The sequence below is a fragment of the Bidens hawaiensis genome, unplaced genomic scaffold, assembly GCF_021521415.1.
Source record: "Bidens hawaiensis isolate Kalapana, Puna unplaced genomic scaffold, B.hawaiensis_p1.1 tig00011610_1, whole genome shotgun sequence".
NCBI classification, from domain to species: Eukaryota; Viridiplantae; Streptophyta; class Magnoliopsida; order Asterales; family Asteraceae; genus Bidens; species Bidens hawaiensis.
The window spans coordinates 764,029-784,475 of record NW_027491906.1 but is presented as its reverse complement, the minus strand read 5'-3'; the positions used below and the strand labels follow the sequence as shown (position 1 = coordinate 784,475).

The 20,447-nt window shown below is 36.9% G+C and overlaps 1 protein-coding gene across 1 annotated transcript; it reads left to right on the top strand.

Moving 5' to 3' along the window:
• Positions 1-3,001: 3,001 nt before the first annotated feature.
• On the top strand, positions 3,002-13,853 carry LOC143538370 (pleiotropic drug resistance protein 1-like). Its single transcript, XM_077031944.1, has 21 exons — positions 3,002-3,372; positions 4,459-4,579; positions 4,969-5,057; positions 5,158-5,242; positions 5,615-5,774; positions 6,084-6,160; positions 6,267-6,320; positions 6,686-7,078; positions 7,736-8,017; positions 8,664-8,980; positions 9,112-9,272; positions 9,353-9,456; positions 9,784-9,934; positions 10,067-10,245; positions 11,305-11,637; positions 11,734-12,024; positions 12,099-12,182; positions 12,363-12,724; positions 12,835-13,006; positions 13,148-13,402; positions 13,592-13,853. The coding sequence occupies exons 1-21, from the start codon at positions 3,014-3,016 to the stop codon at positions 13,847-13,849; spliced, it is 4,287 nt and encodes a 1,428-aa protein (XP_076888059.1). The 5' UTR covers positions 3,002-3,013; the 3' UTR covers positions 13,850-13,853.
• The last annotated feature ends 6,594 nt before the right edge of the window (positions 13,854-20,447 follow it).

Sequence of the window (20,447 nt, the reverse complement as noted above, 5' to 3'; positions counted from 1 at the left end):
TGCCTATGCTGGACATTTGTTTGGCACTTTTTGGGGCAATTGCTTCTGCAATGTCCCTTGCAAATTTGGACGTTCCCGCATTTGCAACGTTTGGTCTGAATGTTTTGGAGAAGTCACGTGGACTTCCACCTGTGTTTTTTGGTTTGAAGGCTTCTCCAAAATGCCTTCTCGGTTGGGAGTCCGTTTCCTTACGCTTCCCTTTTGCCCTATGGCGAGGGTTCGCGTCGGAGTCGGATTCCTCCGAGTCGTCCAAGTATTCTTCGAATTCATCAGCCTGTTGGACGGAACGCAAGCGTTCGTCCAACTCAGCTTGGAATTCCCTCTGACGTGCCTCCGCCCATGCCTTAACTTCATCGAGTGTTTGGCGGGGGAGTCTTGTTTGTTTCTCTAACTGGGTATCGGTGAATCCCAGTGAGCGATTATTTACTGCACTTGCCCCAGCTTGGGTAACTGGGGTAGTGTTCGTATAATTTACTTCACTTGCCCCGGCTTGGGTAACCGGGGTAGTGTTTGTAAAAATTGTGTAGCCGGTATTCCCCCCAGTAGCTGGGGTTGTGGTTACCGGAATTTCTTTAACCATCTTTCCAGAAGTTTGAAAAAACTGGAGAAAAATGAAGTTCTAGCTTTGTCCCACGGATGGCGCCAATGAAGAAACACTAACCGGACCCCGGGCAGATTACGGGTAACCTGGGGGTTAGATAGCTGTTTCCCACGAGGGGTTAGACCCAGGGAAGATGGTTCTTCTGATAACCTGCAAAACAGACACCGTGAGCTTGTCACTGAGAAGGGGGGGTTCCTCCTTGTGACCACCCTCCGGCGTGAGAATCAGACTAGATTGCTCTTTAAATATAAATGTATATTAAGAGATTGCTAGAGCAGATATCAGGTATAATATGATGATAATGTGATAAGATATGATATGTTCATACCATTTGTGGTATTTATAGCCGAAGGTAGGTTTCCAAGGAGGTGTGGCCGGCTGCAATAGTATTCCTGTTCCACCAACAGTGGCCTACGCACGTGCCCTGCTGGTAGTTGGTGGGTAGGCAGCGGCTGATAGTGACCAGGCCTGCTGTGTACTATTCCTTTTCCACCAACTGCCGGCTATGCACGTGGTATGGCAGTAGTTGGTGAGTAGGCAGCGGCTAATAGTGACATACAGTACAGGAGCATGCTGCTCGCCATACTGTTGTCAATAAGCTGTCGTATCTTTAGTCAGATCTTTTGCCCATACCTCGTCAGGTACAGTACAGAAGATCTTCCCGTATCGTACGGACTGGCTTATTTGGGCGGGAGTATTCCCCCTCCCGCCCTTGTGCGGGATTGTTCCCGGCTTTGCTCATTCCCTCAGGTGACACTGAGTGATTGAGAGCTAAGTGCCTTGTGCGTGTAGCCTTGCTGCGCGGGTGGCCTTCCCTGATGGCTTGTATCCGAAGCTGCGGGAACAGGCGGAGTCCTTCACCATTGGGAGGCATTTCCTGCGGGAACAGCTTGCGTACTGCGCGTAAGGGCGTCACGTCTCTGAGCATGGTTGGTCCTGCGGATCCAGTTGGTTTCTGCGCAGACGTCCCTCTTCAAGGTGAGTCTTGCGGGTCCAACTGGGCTCTGCTGGGACCTACCTCTTCACATTCGTTCGGTCGTAGGAGGAGAATTGTGACATTTTGGCTCCAATCAAAGATGATAGTTACCTAGGGTCCCAATCTAATCGAAGAGGAAGAAGAAGACTCAGTCAATTAGGGCTCCAAATTACCAAGGAGGGAGAAGATGACGAGAATTAGGGTTTGTATACCTGTGTTATCTGTGTCTTTCATCTGCTATAAGTCTATAACATGTTATAATCAATCAGGGGTAAAAGAGTAAATGCATATATTTTTGGACGGAAAAACTAACGTCAAACTAGTAGCAGGATGCGTACGGTTCAATTCTTAAACCATGTAAGCAGTTCATTTATTTTTTCATGGACTAAAAGTGACTCAACCTAAAAACCACGATGACTAAAACAATAATTTTCTCCTTTTTTTAATAATACTTTTTTTTCTTGAAAATATAAGATATGTAAGGATATTTGTAAAGTTGGAGAGAAAATAAGTACTTTTGATGCATTCGGAGAAATTTGATATGATATTTGCACCTTGCATTGGTGCTGGTAAGAAAAGGCAAAAGAAAATTATAAAATCTAACCCCCTTTCCCTCCTGATCACCTAAACAAGACACGTCTTGTCTTCTCAGCATTTTAGATTTTTATATCAATAAAATATATTCAAGCATGGCATTTCTACCCGCGCCCCCTGCCCGCCTTTGTGTCGGTGTATGATGGCGTTCTCGTTGTTAGCATGGGCTTTGCGCCTACTGATATAGTTGTAACATCTTACTTTTACTATTGATGTTCTAGATGATTCTAGAACAATATTCTAGATACTTTTAGATACTATAATATGTAATCAATGATAAGGAAATTTTTTTAATGTTGATTAGCTGTTTTATTAAATTTAAACTACCAAAAAAGCTAGATAACATTAAATTGCTTAATATTTTATCAAAATTAAACAAACACGTCATAACTTATTTTTGAAAGAACATAAAAACTTTGCCTAAAATAAAATAAAACAAAACAAGGCATGTATTTAGTAATTATAAACTTGGTTTTTATACATAAAGAAAACTATATTGAAATAAATTAACTTGACATAATATAAATAAACAAATACAAATAAAAATCAAATCTCTCTACAAATTAACTAAACAAGACATGTCTCGTCTTTCCGTCATTTTAGAATTGTTGTATAAATATATAATAAAATACTTTTAAACACCACATGACGTATTCACTCACGTTATATAAGTTGATCGTTCTCACTTTTCTTCTTCCTCCATCAGCCGCCTAAATACATTTCAAACAACTTACACAACCTTATTTTCCACAAACTCTCTAGCTTCCCTTTATATATCTGTTTTCACTAACCGAAACTCTTTGCAACAACATCAAATACCCACAAATAATTAGGGTTTTCAAATGGACGGGAGTGATATATATAAAGCTAGCAGCAGTATAAGGTTAGGGAGTTTAAGAGCAGCTGGTAGCTTAAGATCTGGAAGTGCTTCTCTATGGAGGAACTCTGGGAATGATGTTTTCTCAAGGTCTTCACGTGAAGAAGACGATGAAGAAGCTCTTAAATGGGCTTCACTCGAGAAGTTGCCCACGTTTGATCGCTTAAAGAAGGGCTTGTTGTTTGGATCCACCGGACCGTCTAATGAGATCAATGTCGATAACCTTGGGTTTGAGCAGAGAAAGCATTTGCTTGATAGGCTTGTCAAGGTGGCCGATGAAGATAATGAAAAGTTTTTGTTGAAGTTAAGGCACAGAATTGACAGGTTTGTTAATTAAATTAACATTTATGTTTCTTTCACAACATGTTTTTAAGAAATTCTTGTAAATAAAACTAGACATGTAGGGAAAGGTGTACATAGAAACTAAAAAAACGTGCTATCTGTGCGAATCAAGTAGTCATGTAATTATATATACAAGTAGTGTCATTATGCAAGTAATTACACCACGATGTAATTACACTACGTTATAATTACATTATGTTGTATATATAATTACACTATTTGATTCGCATAGTTGGCACGCTAATTTAATTTGTATTTGATCCAAACCTTAAACATGTAATGTAGCGTAGGTTATTTTTCAAATGTTGAAATTCGATTTAGGGATTTAAATGAACCAAACTTTTAGTGGGGAGTTTGCTCATTTTTTAGACGAACCAATATGAATAAGATATTATGTTCGGTTAGTTACATGAACAAACATGAACAAACTTTTTGTTCGTTCATTAATGTTTGGTAAACTGCTTGTTCATGCATGGTCACATAGATGTTGTTTATGTAGAAACTGCATTTATAATAATTTTGATAATGTACTTTTATGCAACCCAACATGAATAGTAATATAAGAAAATGAATATCAGGCATATTTTAAATAATTTTTTTTTTGATAGGTTATTCTTTCAAATAGTTTATGTTTTTCATGTATGTTTAATTGCTATCATTTGTTTATGTTTGTTTATCTTTCAAATAAAATAACACGAACAAACAAATTTCCTGATAAGAAAGCGGTTCGTTCAAGTGTTTGTGTTTGTTCAGTTAAACTAATTTGAACCAAATTGAACAAGTCATAGGTGTTCATTCGGTTCGTTACATCCCTAATTCTGTTATTTTCTCTATCAAAGCCATAAGATGTTTAATTATAATAAAGGTTATCTTCTGAGCTTAGGTGACCTAACATATCTAATTTGTTTGTTAAACATGTCATCATATTTAATATAATTAATTGTCACACAGTGTAGGTTAGGTGTTTGTCTTTTATGGTGTAATTAACTAATTATCAACTGTTGTAAGTGCTTGACTTTATTTTATTTTGTCCTTAATATATAATTAAATATATTTTACACAATGCAGGGTTGGGATTGATTTACCAACAATTGAAGTCAGATTTGAACATTTGACTGTGGAGGCAGATGTTAATACAGGAAGCAGAGCTTGGCCTAGTTTCATTAATTTCCACATTGATATTTTTGAGGTAAAACACATTTTTTTTTGTGGTTTCTGTTAGATCTGAACATTTGACTTTGGAGGCTGAAACATGTTTTTGACCAGCATAAATTGTTGGACTATAGTCTATAGCTACTATTTTCTTGGCCTGCATTATTTGGGCTGCAAGTTGGACTCATCATTAGGCATTTTCTTTAGGCTGCATTATTTGGACCAGAACAAATATTCTTTGGGTCTCATAAATCATGCGAGTATTTGTCTAAACAACTAATAATTCATTAACAAAAAAGTATGCAGTTCAAATATTTATTTAAGAGACTAACAATTCATAAAGAAACTATATAATTCAAAGTGGGCCCATACATGTTTAAAGTGCATGTTTCATATCATAATTTTGTTCATATTTGTTGTCTATAGGGGTTCTTGAGCTTATTGAATCTACTTCCAAATTCAAAAAGGCATATAACCATCCTTGATGATGTTAGTGGTGTTGTTAAGCCTAGCAGGTGAGGAAGAAGACAGCTTACATTTTGATTATTTTTCATTTAATAATTTATTTTTATTATTTTATAGTTTATACATAATATCATGTAAATGTATTTGTAGAATGACATTACTATTGGGTCCTCCAAGTTCTGGGAAGACCACACTACTGTTAGCCTTAGCTGGGAAGCTAGCAAAGGAGCTTAAGGTAAATTACTAACCTAATTACTTAACAGGTCAAACACGTCGGGCTGGTTCAACGCGGTAACACTTTTCTTGTCCATCGAAAATATCACTTTTAAAAATAATATTATTTTCAAATACGGTTAACAAAGCCTATTATCGAAAGAATGCTTTAAAGATTTTTAATGAAGTGGTTTTGTAGGTTGCATGCGCTAAAAATATAAATTCGGCTCATTTGGCCGGTTATAAACTTTTAGCTAAACTTTTTAAATTTTACCCATTTGACCTTTGACAAAACATAGTGCCAATTGACCCATTCAAAAGTAAATGGGCCGAAACTGCCACCTTTAACTATAGCTTAGTGTGTAACATTTTATTTAAAATCTTGTAATTACAGAGCTCAGGGAGGGTGACATATAATGGCCATGAACTGCATGAATTTGTACCGGAAAGAACATCTGCTTATATAAGTCAAAATGATGTGCATATTGGAGAAATGACAGTCAGAGAAACGCTAGCTTTCTCGGCTCGATGCCAAGGGGTTGGATCACGTTATGGTTAGTATGGATCGGGCAGGATGGGTAACGGGTTGAAATGGTTAATTTTTTGTTACGGGTCATAACAGACTTGGTCGGTCAGATTGGCCCGCTAAGCCTTTTCTTTTTTTCCTTTTGTTATTTCTTAGAACACTTTACAAATAACTATTGCATCAACTATGATTATAGAAACAATAGTTTTCATTTCTCCACTAAATATCTTTTTTTGACTCGTTTGAGATAAAACACAACCGAAACTGACCCATTTTCTAAGTAAATGGGTCAGGACTGAAAATGGGGTGAATAACAGTTTTTTCATATGAAATGCAGAAATGTTGGCAGAGTTAGCAAGAAGGGAGAAAAATGCAAACATTAAGCCCGATCCTGATATCGATATCTACATGAAGGTGAAAAAAAAGTTTTCCGGATCACTAATTTTTTTTAATCTTTAATCTCAACTTTTTTTTAATTTCATAAAGATTGAAACTTTATTCCTTTTCTTTTATTATTTAGGCTGCAGCATCAGCTGGACAAGAAGCAAGTGTGGTCACAGATTATACTCTCAAGGTGCGATAACACAACAGTTCTATAAATATTTAATTAACATATTGAAAAGTTAGCGGGCCGAGCAGGTTGGGTAATGAATCAAAACATGGTTCTAGTCAAAGTGGTCAACTTAGCGGAGTGGCTTTAAACGGGCCGGGCATTTTTCTAGTAACAAATAAGCAGTGTCAAATCCTGTAAAGAAAATCATATTATTCCAGTAACTATATAACGTTATGAATAAATCTATTTATGATGATTTATGCATTAAAAAGAAACACTAACCTTATTTTCAGTTTACTCATTCGGCCCGTTAGAGATAAAACATAACCAGGATTGACCCGTTCTTAAGTAAACGGCTTAACTAACATAAACCGTTTGTTTTACAGTTATTAGGGTTGGACATTTGTGCTGATACCATGGTTGGGGATCAAATGATAAGGGGCATATCTGGTGGTCAAAAGAAACGTGTGACAACGGGTGAAATGATTGTTGGACCCTCAAAGGTTCTTCTTATGGACGAGATATCAACGGGCCTGGATAGTTCTACAACTTTCCAAATTGTGAAATCACTTAAACAGTTTCTTCATATTCTTGAAGGAACAGCTGTCATTTCTCTTCTCCAGCCTGCACCCGAGACGTATGATTTATTTGATGACATTATCCTTTTAACTGATGGGAAGATAGTGTACCAGGGCCCGCGTGAAAACGTTCTTGAGTTTTTTGAGTCTATGGGGTTTAAATGTCCTGAGAGGAAAGGAGTTGCTGATTTCTTGCAAGAAGTAAGTAAACGTTGTTTTTATTATACATTTATGTAGAGGTGAAAGTACGGGCTGGTAGGTAACGGGCCAAAATGGATTGAGGTTGAAACAGGTCACTTTTAATACATGTTGAAAATAGTTTGGTTGACTCACAAGGTTTTTTGTCCATTTCTTAGAAGTAGCAAAATGGGTTGGGTAACATGTCAAAATGGGCCAGACTGAAAAAGATTCAATTGTTTTTGTTTGGTTCTAAACGGGCCGAGCTGAAAAATTCATTTTTTTACTGTGGTTCTAAACTGCCGGGTTGAAATAATTCAGTGTTTTGTATGGCTAATGGGCTGGGATGAAAAAACTCCATTTTTGTATGGTTTTAAACGGGGTCGGGTTGAAAAAATCTAATTTTTCAGTATAGTCCTAAACAGGCCAAGATTTTGTTCGTTTGAGAATCGTTTTGTGAATAAATAACCCGCTAATATTTATTAAAAACAGATTTATTACACTAATAATAATTTAAATATTCAAATAAAGAAGATTTTGGTTGTTGAATGTATTAAAAACTGTCTTTGGATTCGACCTGTTTGAGATAAATCACAGCCCGAATCAACCCATTCGTAAGTAAACGAGCCATTTTCTTTAATATATTCTTTTTGAGTAATTATGTTTGAACTGTGATCATAGGTTACATCAAAGAAAGATCAACAACAATATTGGATGAGAAGAGATCTGCCTTACAGATTTGTGACAGCTAAGGAGTTTGCAGATGCATACCAATCATTTCATGTTGGAACGAAATTAGGAGATGATTTATCGACCCCTTACGACAAAACCAAAAGCCACCCAGCTGCACTAACAACCGAAAAATACGGTTTAAACAAAAAAGAACTCTTGAAGGCTTGTACTGATAGAGAAATATTGCTCATGAAGCGAAATTCATTCGTTTATTTCTTCAAATTATTTCAAGTGAGTGTTTTCCTGCCTTTCATATTTTATGAAGTTTTTGCTAAGGGTGTTTGATAGGGGTGTAAACGGGCCGAGCCGAGATTGGCCCGTTACAAGCTCAAATGGAGCCAAACTTAAACGAGCGTGAATCTTAATGGCTCATTCAATAAACAAGCTCGATCTCTAGCTTCGCATATTGAGCTTGACTAGGCTCACGAGCCTATTATTTTTATAATATAGTAATCTGAAATTTGTATAATAAATATATAGTTATATAATAGATATTATCATATATAAAGTTATGATAAAAATAACTAAATAATATATATTTTGTTATATATATATATAGAGAGAGAGAGAGTAAGAGTTTAAATGCATATATGGATAATACAAATGGATACAATAAAATAATTAAATATCTAATAGTTAATACTTAATAAACGCTCCGAGCCCTAACCAAGTTTAAACTTGAAGTATTATTAACGAGTTGAGCTCGGGTTGATGACGTTTTAAAGTTTAGATAAGTAGTCCTTAAGTTTTACCATGTCAAATGATGTCTATCAGTAACTTTGATCACACTGACTTTTATTTTACCCGGTTATGTGTCATACATTGTGACAAGGATAAAGATTATTAATCGGTTTTACGCTATTTTTCTTGGTTTCAGCTAACTGTGATGTCATTTATCACATTGACTGTGTTCTTCCGAACTGAGATGCATCGGCGTGTTTTAGAAGATGGTGGGATCTATGTAGGTGCTCTTTTCTTCGGTGTTTGTATGATCATGTTTAACGGGATGTCTGAAATCTCAATGACGATCGCAAAGCTTCCCGTGTTTTATAAACAAAGGGATTTCTTGTTTTTCCCCTCATGGACGTACGCATTACCATCATGGATCATCAAGATTCCTGTTTCTGTCCTTGAAGCTGCTGTTTGGACAATTTTGACTTATTATGTTGTAGGATTTGATCCTAATGTGGCAAGGTAATTACTTTAGAGATTAACCACTACCCACCAACCCAATAGTTAACGGGCCGAAACTGCCACCTCTAGAAACTAATTTTTTTTCATGATATTCATAATGTTTATTTGTTAAACCTTTTTTGATTCTGCAGATTCTTCAAGCATTATCTTCTGCTCTTCCTTGTTAACCAAATGGCTTCTGCATTATTTCGGTTCATTGGAGCCATGGGTCGGAACATGATTGTTGCAAACACCTTTGGCTCTTTCGCGCTTCTATTAGTGTTCGCTTTGGGTGGCTTTATTCTTGTTCGAGGTACTAGTTCGTGAAAGTTGTTTAAAAAAGGCAAGTAATCGTTAGCCGGTTATTATCAACTAACAAACATTTTTTTTTAGATGATGTAAAGAAGTGGTGGTTATGGGGCTACTGGTCATCTCCACTAATGTATGCCATGAATGGAATTTCTGTGAATGAGTTTCTTGGTCATCAATGGGATATTGTATGTATACGCCCCCCTTATATCTGTCTATTTATCAATCATGTTGGGCTGGCAGGTTGATGGGTTGCGGGTTGAGTTGTTCAACCCGAACATGACCCATGTTTTTATTCATGTAAAGTGCTAGTTAGGTTAATGGGTCGACTGGTTTAACTAAACAGGTTAAACATGTCAACCAAAAACGACTCGTTTTTAAACGGGCATGAATGCCAACCGAGAAAAACCTGATTATTTTTGTGCCATGTTGAAAATTGCTATCCTTGCATATGTATAAGCACACATATGTATGTGTGATGAAACTTATAGTTATAATTCATTTTTGTGTAACAGCCATCAAATGGTACCACACTCGGACGAAGAGTCATCACATCCGGAGGGTTCTTTGCTGAAAACTATTGGTATTGGATTGCGGCTGCAGCTTTAGTTGGATTCATTTTTATCTTCAACGCGTGTTTTGCTTTGTCTCTCGCTTTGCTCAACCGTGAGTGTCTCATTCTTTGGCCTTTTGATCATCAATAAAAGTGTCGGGCCAGGCGGGTTGGTTGGCCCGTTTACTTATGCTTTCGAGCATTATTTAAAAGCAGTCATTTTCTAACATATGTGAACTCGACAGCTTACGGGAAAGCACAGGCTAATGTATCAGCACAAGATGATAGTGACACAGGCGCTGTAGAATTGACACCCACGACGACACGTGATGGCAGTCAATCCAATAAGAAAGGGATGATTCTTCCATTTGAACCGCATTCGATTACCTTCAATGATGTTAAATACTCGGTTGACATGCCACAGGTAACTTGGTTATAATATTGGATAGAGGCCGCAAAACGGGTGGGCCGGTTGGGTAACGGGCCAAATGGGTAATTCTAGAAAAATGGTTCTAGGACTGCTAGGAAAGCTAGTGGCTCACTCAAAACGAGCCGAGCCGCAGCTTGGTTTGTAAACGAGTCAAGCCTAGCTGGCCTGCTTGGTTTGTAAACGAGCCTAGACCAAGCCAGGTAATATCAGCTCGTTAGGCTCTATTGCTTGGCTCTCGTTTAAAATAAAGCCCAAATTTTAATATATAAATTATAAATTTTCTAGTTTATGAAGTGTACATTATGTGCGTGTTAAAAGCAATGTTGTAAAAGTAGGTCTACAAGGCCGAGTACTCCCCGAATACTCGCTACAAGGTACGGCGCCGAGGCAAATTTCTTTAACTCCGCCTAGTTATTAAGAATCAATCAAAGTTGGTCAACCTCAACCAGAATCACATCTAGTTGGTTCATTTTGACTTAAAAGAATAAAACATAATTCGTATTTCCTTAATATTAAAGAAAAAATATCATTTTTTTAATTAATGATTAGCAATTTTAGAATAATTTAGTATTTAAAGATGTATTTCTCTTATTTATATTGGTATTCACTTATTTTGTTATAAATATTAGCAAACTTATGGTATTTGACATATATATAATCTTCAAAAATTAATTTGCTTATATTTATCATTCCGAGTACTCCCCGAGTACACCCAAGTCCCCAGTCGGCCGCCTAGGGTCCGCCTAACGACTTTTGCAACCTTGATTAAAAGTATGATTATTATTTTTTTTTTTTTGTACATATCAGTATGTGTAAAAATATAAACTTGAATTTTTTAAACAATAAACGAGCTGACTCGAGCTTCTAACAAGCCTAAGCTCAACGTTTCAGCTCATTAAGATAAAGAAGCCGATTCGGCTTGGCTTTGTTACAAAACGAGCCGAGCCCAAGCTGAACATGGCTTGGCTTGGATCGGCTCGGCTCGATTACAGACCTAAACGGGTCAAACTGGGTCGGGTTGGTTTGGTTCTTATTGACCCGCTCTTATTGTAGGAAATGAAAGAGCAAGGGGTGAATGAAGATAGATTACTCTTACTCAAGGGTGTAAGTGGGGCTTTTCGGCCCGGTATTCTTACCGCTCTCATGGGTGTGAGCGGGGCTGGAAAAACGACTTTGATGGATGTGTTAGCGGGCCGAAAAACAGGTGGTTATATCGAAGGTGATGTCAGGATTTCTGGGTATCCAAAAAAACAAGAAACTTTTGCTCGGGTTTCTGGATACTGCGAGCAAAACGATATCCACTCTCCTCATGTTACCGTTTACGAGTCGTTGCTTTACTCGGCTTGGCTTCGGTTGGCTACTGATGTTGATGAAAAAACCCGAAAGGTTCGTGTACAATAATATAAAAGACACGTTTTTTTTGGTAAAACGTCGTTTTTCGAGTTATAACTTATAACTAACACGGGTTGATATTCTTTATAGAGTTTTGTTGATGAGGTTATGGACCTTGTGGAACTGAACCCGTTAAGGGAGGCTTTAGTCGGGTTGCCAGGTGTCAACGGGCTCTCAACCGAACAAAGAAAGAGGTTGACCATAGCCGTGGAGCTTGTGGCCAACCCATCTATAATATTTATGGACGAGCCGACCTCTGGGCTAGATGCTCGAGCCGCAGCCATTGTGATGAGGACCGTTAGGAACACGGTGGACACGGGGCGAACGGTTGTGTGCACCATTCATCAACCTAGTATTGATATCTTTGAAGCCTTTGATGAGGTACAAAGTGTACAAAGTTAATGTTATTATGGGTTTATAGTTTATTGGTATTCATGTATTTTGTTTGTTTGTAGTTGTTTTTGATGAAACGTGGAGGACAAGAGTTGTATGTGGGGCCCGTGGGTCGCCATTCTTGCGAGTTGATTAAGTATTTTGAGGTAGTTATTTATCAATCGTTACTGGATTTAGTTAACTAATTTTTTATAATAAAACCGGTTCGGTTTCGGTCAGACAAGTTGGTGTTTTCAAACCCACAAGACCAATAACTGGTTTTGACCGTTTGACCAATAACCGATTACGGTTAGCAACCGAAATTTGAATAACCGGTTATGAACCAGGCTATCGATGGTGTAAGCAAGATAAAAGACGGGTACAACCCGGCAACATGGATGTTAGAAGTCAGCACAACTGCTCAAGAACTCGCTTTAGGCGTCGACTTCACCAAAATCTACAGAAACTCGGATCTTTACCGACAAAACAAAGCCCTCATTGCCGAACTTAGTGTGCCCCGACCCGGCACCAAAGACCTCTACTTCCCAACCCAATATTCTCAATCGTTTCTCGTTCAATGCATTGCTTGTTTATGGAAACAACGGTTGTCGTACTGGCGAAACCCGCCCTACACGGCGGTCCGGTTTGTGTTCACCACTTTCATTGCGGTTATGTTCGGTACCATGTTTTGGGATCTCGGGAGTAAAAAGTAATTCCTTTTCTTTTTTTTATAACGGCAACTTTCATTAAAAAGGCAAACTAGTAAAAAGTAAATCCTGTTGAAACTAGTTAAAAAATTATTTATTGAAACTGTTTCAGGTCAACGCAACGAGATTTGACCAACGCCATGGGGTCAATGTACGCAGCCGTGCTGTTTCTCGGGATTCAAAACGCATCGTCGGTACAGCCTGTTGTGGACGTTGAACGAACCGTGTTTTATAGAGAACGAGCTGCTGGAATGTATTCTGCATTGCCTTACGCCTTTGCTCAGGTACCAAACTCTTAATATGTGATCCTTTGTAGCATAAAGTTAAGTGACTGTTTAAGTAATGCAGTGAATTAAAGTTGTTACTTATATAATTTTCTCTTATTATAAACATAAATACCTTATTTCTATCTTCTTGTTTTTTAGATTTTGGTCGAAATACCATACATTTTTTCACAAACAGCGGTGTATAGTATCATAGTGTACGCTATGATCGGATTTGACTGGACAGCAGCCAAATTCTTCTGGTACATGTTCTTCCAATTTTGTTGTCTACTCTACATGACATATTACGGTATGATGACCGTCGCCATTACACCAAACGCCAACATTGCTGCCATCATTGCCGCCTCATTTTATGGAATCTTCAATCTCTTCTCGGGATTCATCGTTCCACGACCTGTAAGTTCCTCAAAAACATTTCATTATTCGCTTTCGTTAACCATATTTTAAAATTCACAAAAAGTTTAATATTTTTGAATAAGTGTTTTCTTAAAATGTACTAGAAAAAAAATACATGTTACTCATTATTTGTTTTCGATTTTTATTAAATTGCGCTTTCTTATACAATTGTTGTGGCCCGTTTGACAGAGGATCCCGGTCTGGTGGAGGTGGTACTACTGGGGAAACCCCTTGGCATGGACCATCTATGGCATGGTTACGTCACAATTCGGGGATTTTGATAATGTGCTCACAAGTGGTGAGACCGTGAAAGGTTACCTGGACCGTTATTATGGTTACAAGCATGATTTCCTTGGCGCGGTTGCAGGGGTGCATGTCGGGCTGGTTTTGTTTTTCGGGTTCATTTTCGCATACTGCATTCGGGCCTTCAATTTCCAGAAGAGATAAAGAAGTATACAATGATGGTGTTGTTATAATATTAGCCTAACTATAACAAGCTTAATATGAGACTTGGAGTTAACAAGAAACAATGGAATAAGGAAAATATAAGAATATGAACTTTTACTGATGCCTTAAATCTATCAAGATACATGGTATTTATAATATCAAAAGAACTGTTCCATATACTATTGGGAGGAGGGGACAAGAGTTAATAATTTGTGACAATAATGAAAATGTGTCATAAACACAAAAGTGTCGGTGTTCATAACAGTGACAATAATGAAAATGTGTCATACACACAAAAGTGTCGGTGTTCATAACACTCCCCCTTGGATGACACTTTTTCAAAACTTCGGGGTCTTGAAGTACCGCCTCATTAAAAACCTTGCTAAAGAAAAACCCAATGGGAAAAAACTTTAGCTAAGGGAAAAAGAGTGCAGTATATAGCTCCCCCTCAAATTGCAGGTTGTTACATTGTTCGTACATGGCGCATGCCAATATCATGAACATGTTTCCTGAATGTTGCTGTGGGAAGTGCTTTTGTGAAAAGATCAGCTGAGTTGTTGCTGGACTGGACATATCTCATTTCAACCTGATTGTCTTTAATAAGGTCTCGAGTATACTCAAAGTATCTTGGTGGTATATGCTTTGTTCTGTCACTTTTGATATATCCTTCCTTCATTTGCTAGACACAAGCTGCATTATCTTCATAGATAGGAGTTGGAATTCGATCTTTCTCTAGTCCACAAGAAATCAATATGTGTCGTGACATAGATCTTAACCATACACATTCTCTTGAAGCTTCATGCAATGCAATGACTTCAGCTGATCTTAACCATACACATTCTCTTGAAGCTTCATGCAATGCAATGACTTCAGCATGATTTGAAGATGTTGCAATGAGTGTTTGTTTCTGAGAACGCCATGAAATCGCAGTTCCTCCATTCTTAAATACATATCCAGTTTGAGATTTTGCTTTATGGGGATCAGATAAATAACCTGCATCTGCATAACCAACTAACCCTTCTTTTGAATCGTTAGGATAAAATAAACCTAAATCAACAGTTCCTTTTAAATACCGAAAAATATGTTTAATGTCATTCCAATGTCTTTTAGTAGGGGATGAACTGAATCTTGCCAATAAATTAACTGCAAAAGAAATGTCAGGTCTTGTACAGTTAGTAAGATACATAAGTGCTCCAATTGCACTGATGTATGGTACTTCGGGACCAAGAATCTCTTCATTATCTTCGCAAGGACGAAATGGATCATTGTCAACATTGAGTGATCTAACAACCATCGGTGTGCTTAAAGGATTTGCTTTGTCCATATTGAAACGTTTTTAGAGTTTCTCAGTATAAGTTGACTGATGCACAATTATCCCATTATGCATATGCTCAATTTGTAAACCAAGACAATATTTGGTTTTTCCAAGATCTTTCATTTCGAATTCTTTCTTTAAAAGAGCAATTGCTTCATTAATTTCTTTTTGTGTCCCAATTAAATTTAGATCGTCAACATACACAGCTATGATCACATATCCTGATGTTGTCTTCTTGATGAAGACACATGGATAAATAAGATTATTTGTGTATCCTTTGCTTATCAAATAATCACTCAAACGATTGTACCACATCCTTCCAGATTGTTTCAGTCCATACAAGGATCTTTGTAATTTGATGGAATACATTTCCTTAGGCTTTGAGCTTATTGCATCGGGGAGTTTAAATCCTTCGGGAATTTTCATATAGATGTGACTATCTAGTGATCCATACAAGTAAGCTGTGACAACATCCATAAGGCGCATCTCTAAATTTTTAGAGACTGCTAAGCTGATTAAATATCTAAACGTAATAGCATCCATGACAGGAGAATACGTTTCTTCATAGTCAATTCCTGGCCTCTGAGAAAAACCTTGAGCTACAAGTCTTGCTTTATATCTTGTAACTTCATTTTTCTCATTTCGTTTTCTCACAAAAACCCATTTATATCCTACAGGTTTCATTGACTTTGGTGTAATGACAATAGGTCCAAAAACCTTTCGATTGTTTAGTGAGTTGAATTCAGCTTGCATAGCATCTTTCCATTTGTTCCAATCTTGTCGATTTTTACAATCATCTACAGATTTTGGTTCAGGGTCATCATTTTCTTCCATGATATCGCTTGCCACAGAATAAGAAAATATATCATCAATATTTTCCATTTCATCTCGATCCCACATTATATGTGATTTACCATAGTTTATTGACAATTCTTTATTGGAATCATTTATTTCTTCCTGAGGAAATGTTATATCATTTATTCTTTCCTGAGGGAAGGTTTTGTCAATCATTCCTTCCTTAGGGTCAGTATCCTTCTCAGAACCCTTTCTTTTTCGAGGATTTTTATCCTTTGAACCGATTGGCCTTCCACGTTTTAAACGTTTTTGAGATTCATGAGGTGCATTATTATGGTTTTGCTTGCTTGGAATCTCAACTCGAGCTGGAGCATTAGCAGCTGGTATATGAGATTTAGTGACCCTGTTTATATCAGTAAATGCATCAGGTAACTGATTTGCAATTTCTTGTAGATGTATTATTTTTTGAACCTCTGTCTCACTTTGTTTTGATCTTGGATCTAGGTGTAACAATGATGGCACCCACCATGATATATCTCTTTCTTGCTTTTTCATTTCTCCCCCTAATGTCGGGAACATTGTCTCGTTAAAATGACAATCAGCAAAACGTGCTGTAAATACATCACCTGTTAAAGGTTCAAGGTGTCTTATGATGGAAGATGTTTCATATCCAACATATATTCTCAACCTTCTTTGGGGACCCATTTTTGTGCGTTGTGGTGGTGCAATAGGAACATACACGGCACAACCAAAAATTCTAAGATGATAGATATTTAGCTCATTTCCAGAAACAAGTTGTGTGGGAGAGTATTTATGATTTGCACTTGGTCTCACGCGGATTAATGATCCAGCATGCATAATTGCATGACCCCAAATAGAAACAGGGAGTTTTGTCCTCATTATTAATGGTCTAGCTATTAGCTGTAGGCGTTTGATCAACGACTCGGCTAAGCCATTTTGTGTGTGTACATGAGCAACAGGGTGTTCTACAACAATCCCCACAGACGTGCAATAATCATCAAAAGCATGTGATGTAAATTCTCCCGCATTATCAAGCCTTACTCTTTTAATGGTATAATCCGGAAAATGTGCACGTAATTTGATAATTTGAGCAAGAAATTTTGCAAAAGCAACATTACGAGTCGATAATAAAGAGATATTAGACCATCTGCTGGATGCATCTATTAAGACCATGAAGTATCTAAATGGTCCACATGGTGGATGAATTGGTCCACATATGTCACCTTGAATTCTTTCAAGAAACATTGGTGTTTCTTTATCGACTTTTAATGACGAAGGCCTTGTAATTAATTTTCCAAGAGAACAAGATGTACATTGAGGCATTTTATCTATTTTGTGGATCTTTTGACCTTTCAGTGGATGCCCATGTGTAGTTTCAATGATCCTTTTCATCATTGTGGATCCTGGATGGCCTAATCTGTCATGCCATAAGTTTATGATACCAGAATCGCAACAATTTCTTTGACTGCCATATGTGCTTGAGGCACATTTATATATGTATAATGCAAACCAGAATGGAGCATTGGCAATTTTTCCAATATTTGATCTTTGCTTATGATATGCAAATATTTTTCATTACTAACAGTCCTTGACTGAGTATCATATCCATTATGATATATGTTTCTGAAACTCAACAAATTTCTTGTTGATTTTGGGGAAAATAAAGCATTTTCTATTTTGAGCTTTGTACCATTTGGTAATGCTAAATTAGCTTTTCCCACTCCTTCTATCAAGTTTGTAGGACCTGATATTGTATTGATGAGCCCTTTTGTTGGTTTCACTTTATAAAAATATTTTCTAGATCTAAGTATAGTATGCGTGGCTCCACTATCCGCTATACATATATCTTCTTCATTTGTTTGATCTTGTGCTCCGGTGATTTTCATTTTAAATCTTGAAAAATATTAAGAAAAAAAATAAGTGTATAACGAAGACATATGATATTTTAATAAGAACTTTATTTAACTGAAACACAAGTAGTACATGAAAGAGAAACTACATAATTAAAGATAATGAGAACACACTTAATAATTGCATCTAATTATAGTAGTCAAGCAACATTGTTTCAAAGTTCTACCCCAAAGTCTTCAACGCTCAGCTCAGCATTGATATTATTAAAGTTATCAACATGGTTCACTCCTTTCTCTTTTCCTTTTAGAGAGGCTTGGTACAGTTCACACAGATGTGGAGCTGTGCGACAAGCCTTTGCCCAGTGGTTTGTACTTCCACATCTAAAACATGAAGTGCCATTGTTTTCGGACCTACCAGCTTCATTCCATTTATTTTGGTGGTTGGAATTGGTATTGTGTGGGACATGATAATTATTGGCTCTCTGGTTACGACGACGACCACGGCCACGACCACGACCGTAAGAGTTATTGTTCCATTTGAATGGATGCTTACGATCATTAAAATGCCTTTTGTCAAAATGACCACGTCCACGTCCACGGCCTCGTCCTCGACTTTGTTCCCATTTATGATCAGAATTTTTATGAGAACTTTTGTGAGCAACATGTGCTTCTGGTATTGCTAATGAACCCGTGGGACGAGATTGATGATTTTTCATCAATAATTCATTATTTTTCTCTGCTACAAGGAGTAATGCATTTAGATCAGAGTATCTCCTAAAATTCTGCAAACTATAATGTGTTTGCAAGTTTATATTTGATGCATGAAACGTGGAGAAAGTTTTCTCTAACTTTTCTTCCTCTGTTACGGGATACCCACAAAATTCTAGCTTTGAACAAATTCGGTATAAAGCAGAGGTGTAATCATTTACCCTCTTAAAATCTTGGAACCTAAGACTGTTCCATTCATCTCTAGAAGTAGGAAGTAAAACTTCCTTTAGATGACCGAATCTGCTTTTCAAATCTTCCCATATCATATATGGGTTATCATAATTAAAATACTCATGCTGTAGTAATTCATCAATATGTTTATGGATGAAAACATCAGCTCTTGCTTTATCCTGGTCAGAGCAATCATTGTGTTCTTGGATTGTGTCTAACACATCCATAGATTTTAAATGTCTTTTGATATTTGCTGTCCAAGACATATAATTTTCTCCAGAAATGTTGAGTGCAGGGAATTCGAGTTTTGCTATATTTGACATTTTGTTGCTTTGTGTCTATTACCTTTCTTGGTTAGGATTTGAGTGCAGGGCTCGTGCTGATAACGTGTTATAATATTAGCCCTAACTATAACAAGCTTAATATGAGACTTGGAGTTAACAAGAAACAATGGAATAAGGAAAATATAAGAATATAAACTTTTACTGAATGCCTTAAATCTATCAAGATACATGGTATTTATAATATCAAAAGAACTGTTCCATATACTATTGGGAGGAGGGGATAAGAGTTAATAATTGGTGACAATAATGAAAATGTGTCATACACACAAAAGTGTCGGTGTTCATAACAGTGACAATAATGAAAATGTGTCATACACACAAAAGTGTCGGTGTTCATAACAGGTGTTTCATATTCTTTTTAATAAAATAAATATTGATGCAAACGAATTTTTTTAATTGAATTTAGAAATTATATTTATTAAATTTGTTATCTTTAGAATTACATCTAAGAAATATTATGTTATTTTTTTAAATTGTTGAATTGTTGTTCTTTTTAATAAAGTAAATGTTGTGATATCTGGGTTGAGAGTTTCTTATGTGAATGGTTTTCTTAATTGATAAAAATTATTATTATTATATAATAAAGGAGTTTGGTGTCGCTAAGTGACGGTACCAAATTGGTCCACTTTATTTTGATTTATTTTTCTAATTTGATACCGTAACAGACGTAATGTAAACATACCGAACACCAATTTTCGTTTAGTCACGTTATTGTAACAAACATGACAGAATCCGACCGAATTCACATAGCCTCATCGTCCAGTACCGACCATTCTCGGGTTTTGACGTCATCCCATTGGTCAACCTCAATTTTCATATATTCTTTGTATTATTGTTTTAGTTCCGGTACCCTTACAAGCGTAACTGAAACCGACCGAATTTGGGTTGACTTCGCAACGCTTGGCGCTGACAGCGCTGGGGTTTTACCAACACCACCGTAATGAATGTGTAAGTTTTTTGTATGAATGATCGATATCTTATTCACAAGAGATTACAATGATTAAATAGAAACTATATACAACAATCACTCCATAAAATTAGCTCTATACATGGCAGGGAATAATTATCTTAATGGAGGAATAAAATAATGATAATACGAGTCAACTGATTGAGAGGTAAAATAGCTGGGAATTTATACTCCCCCTCAAGTTGGTGCATGGAGGTTACGAACGCCTAACTTGCCAAGAAGAAAAGAGAGTTGTTGAGAGCCCAAGGCTTTGGTGAACAAGTCAGCGATTTGAAGCTTAGTGGCTATGTTCTTCGGTTGTATTTCCTTTGACTCGACCCGCTCTCGAACAAAGAAACAATCCATCTCGACATGCTTTGTTCGTTCA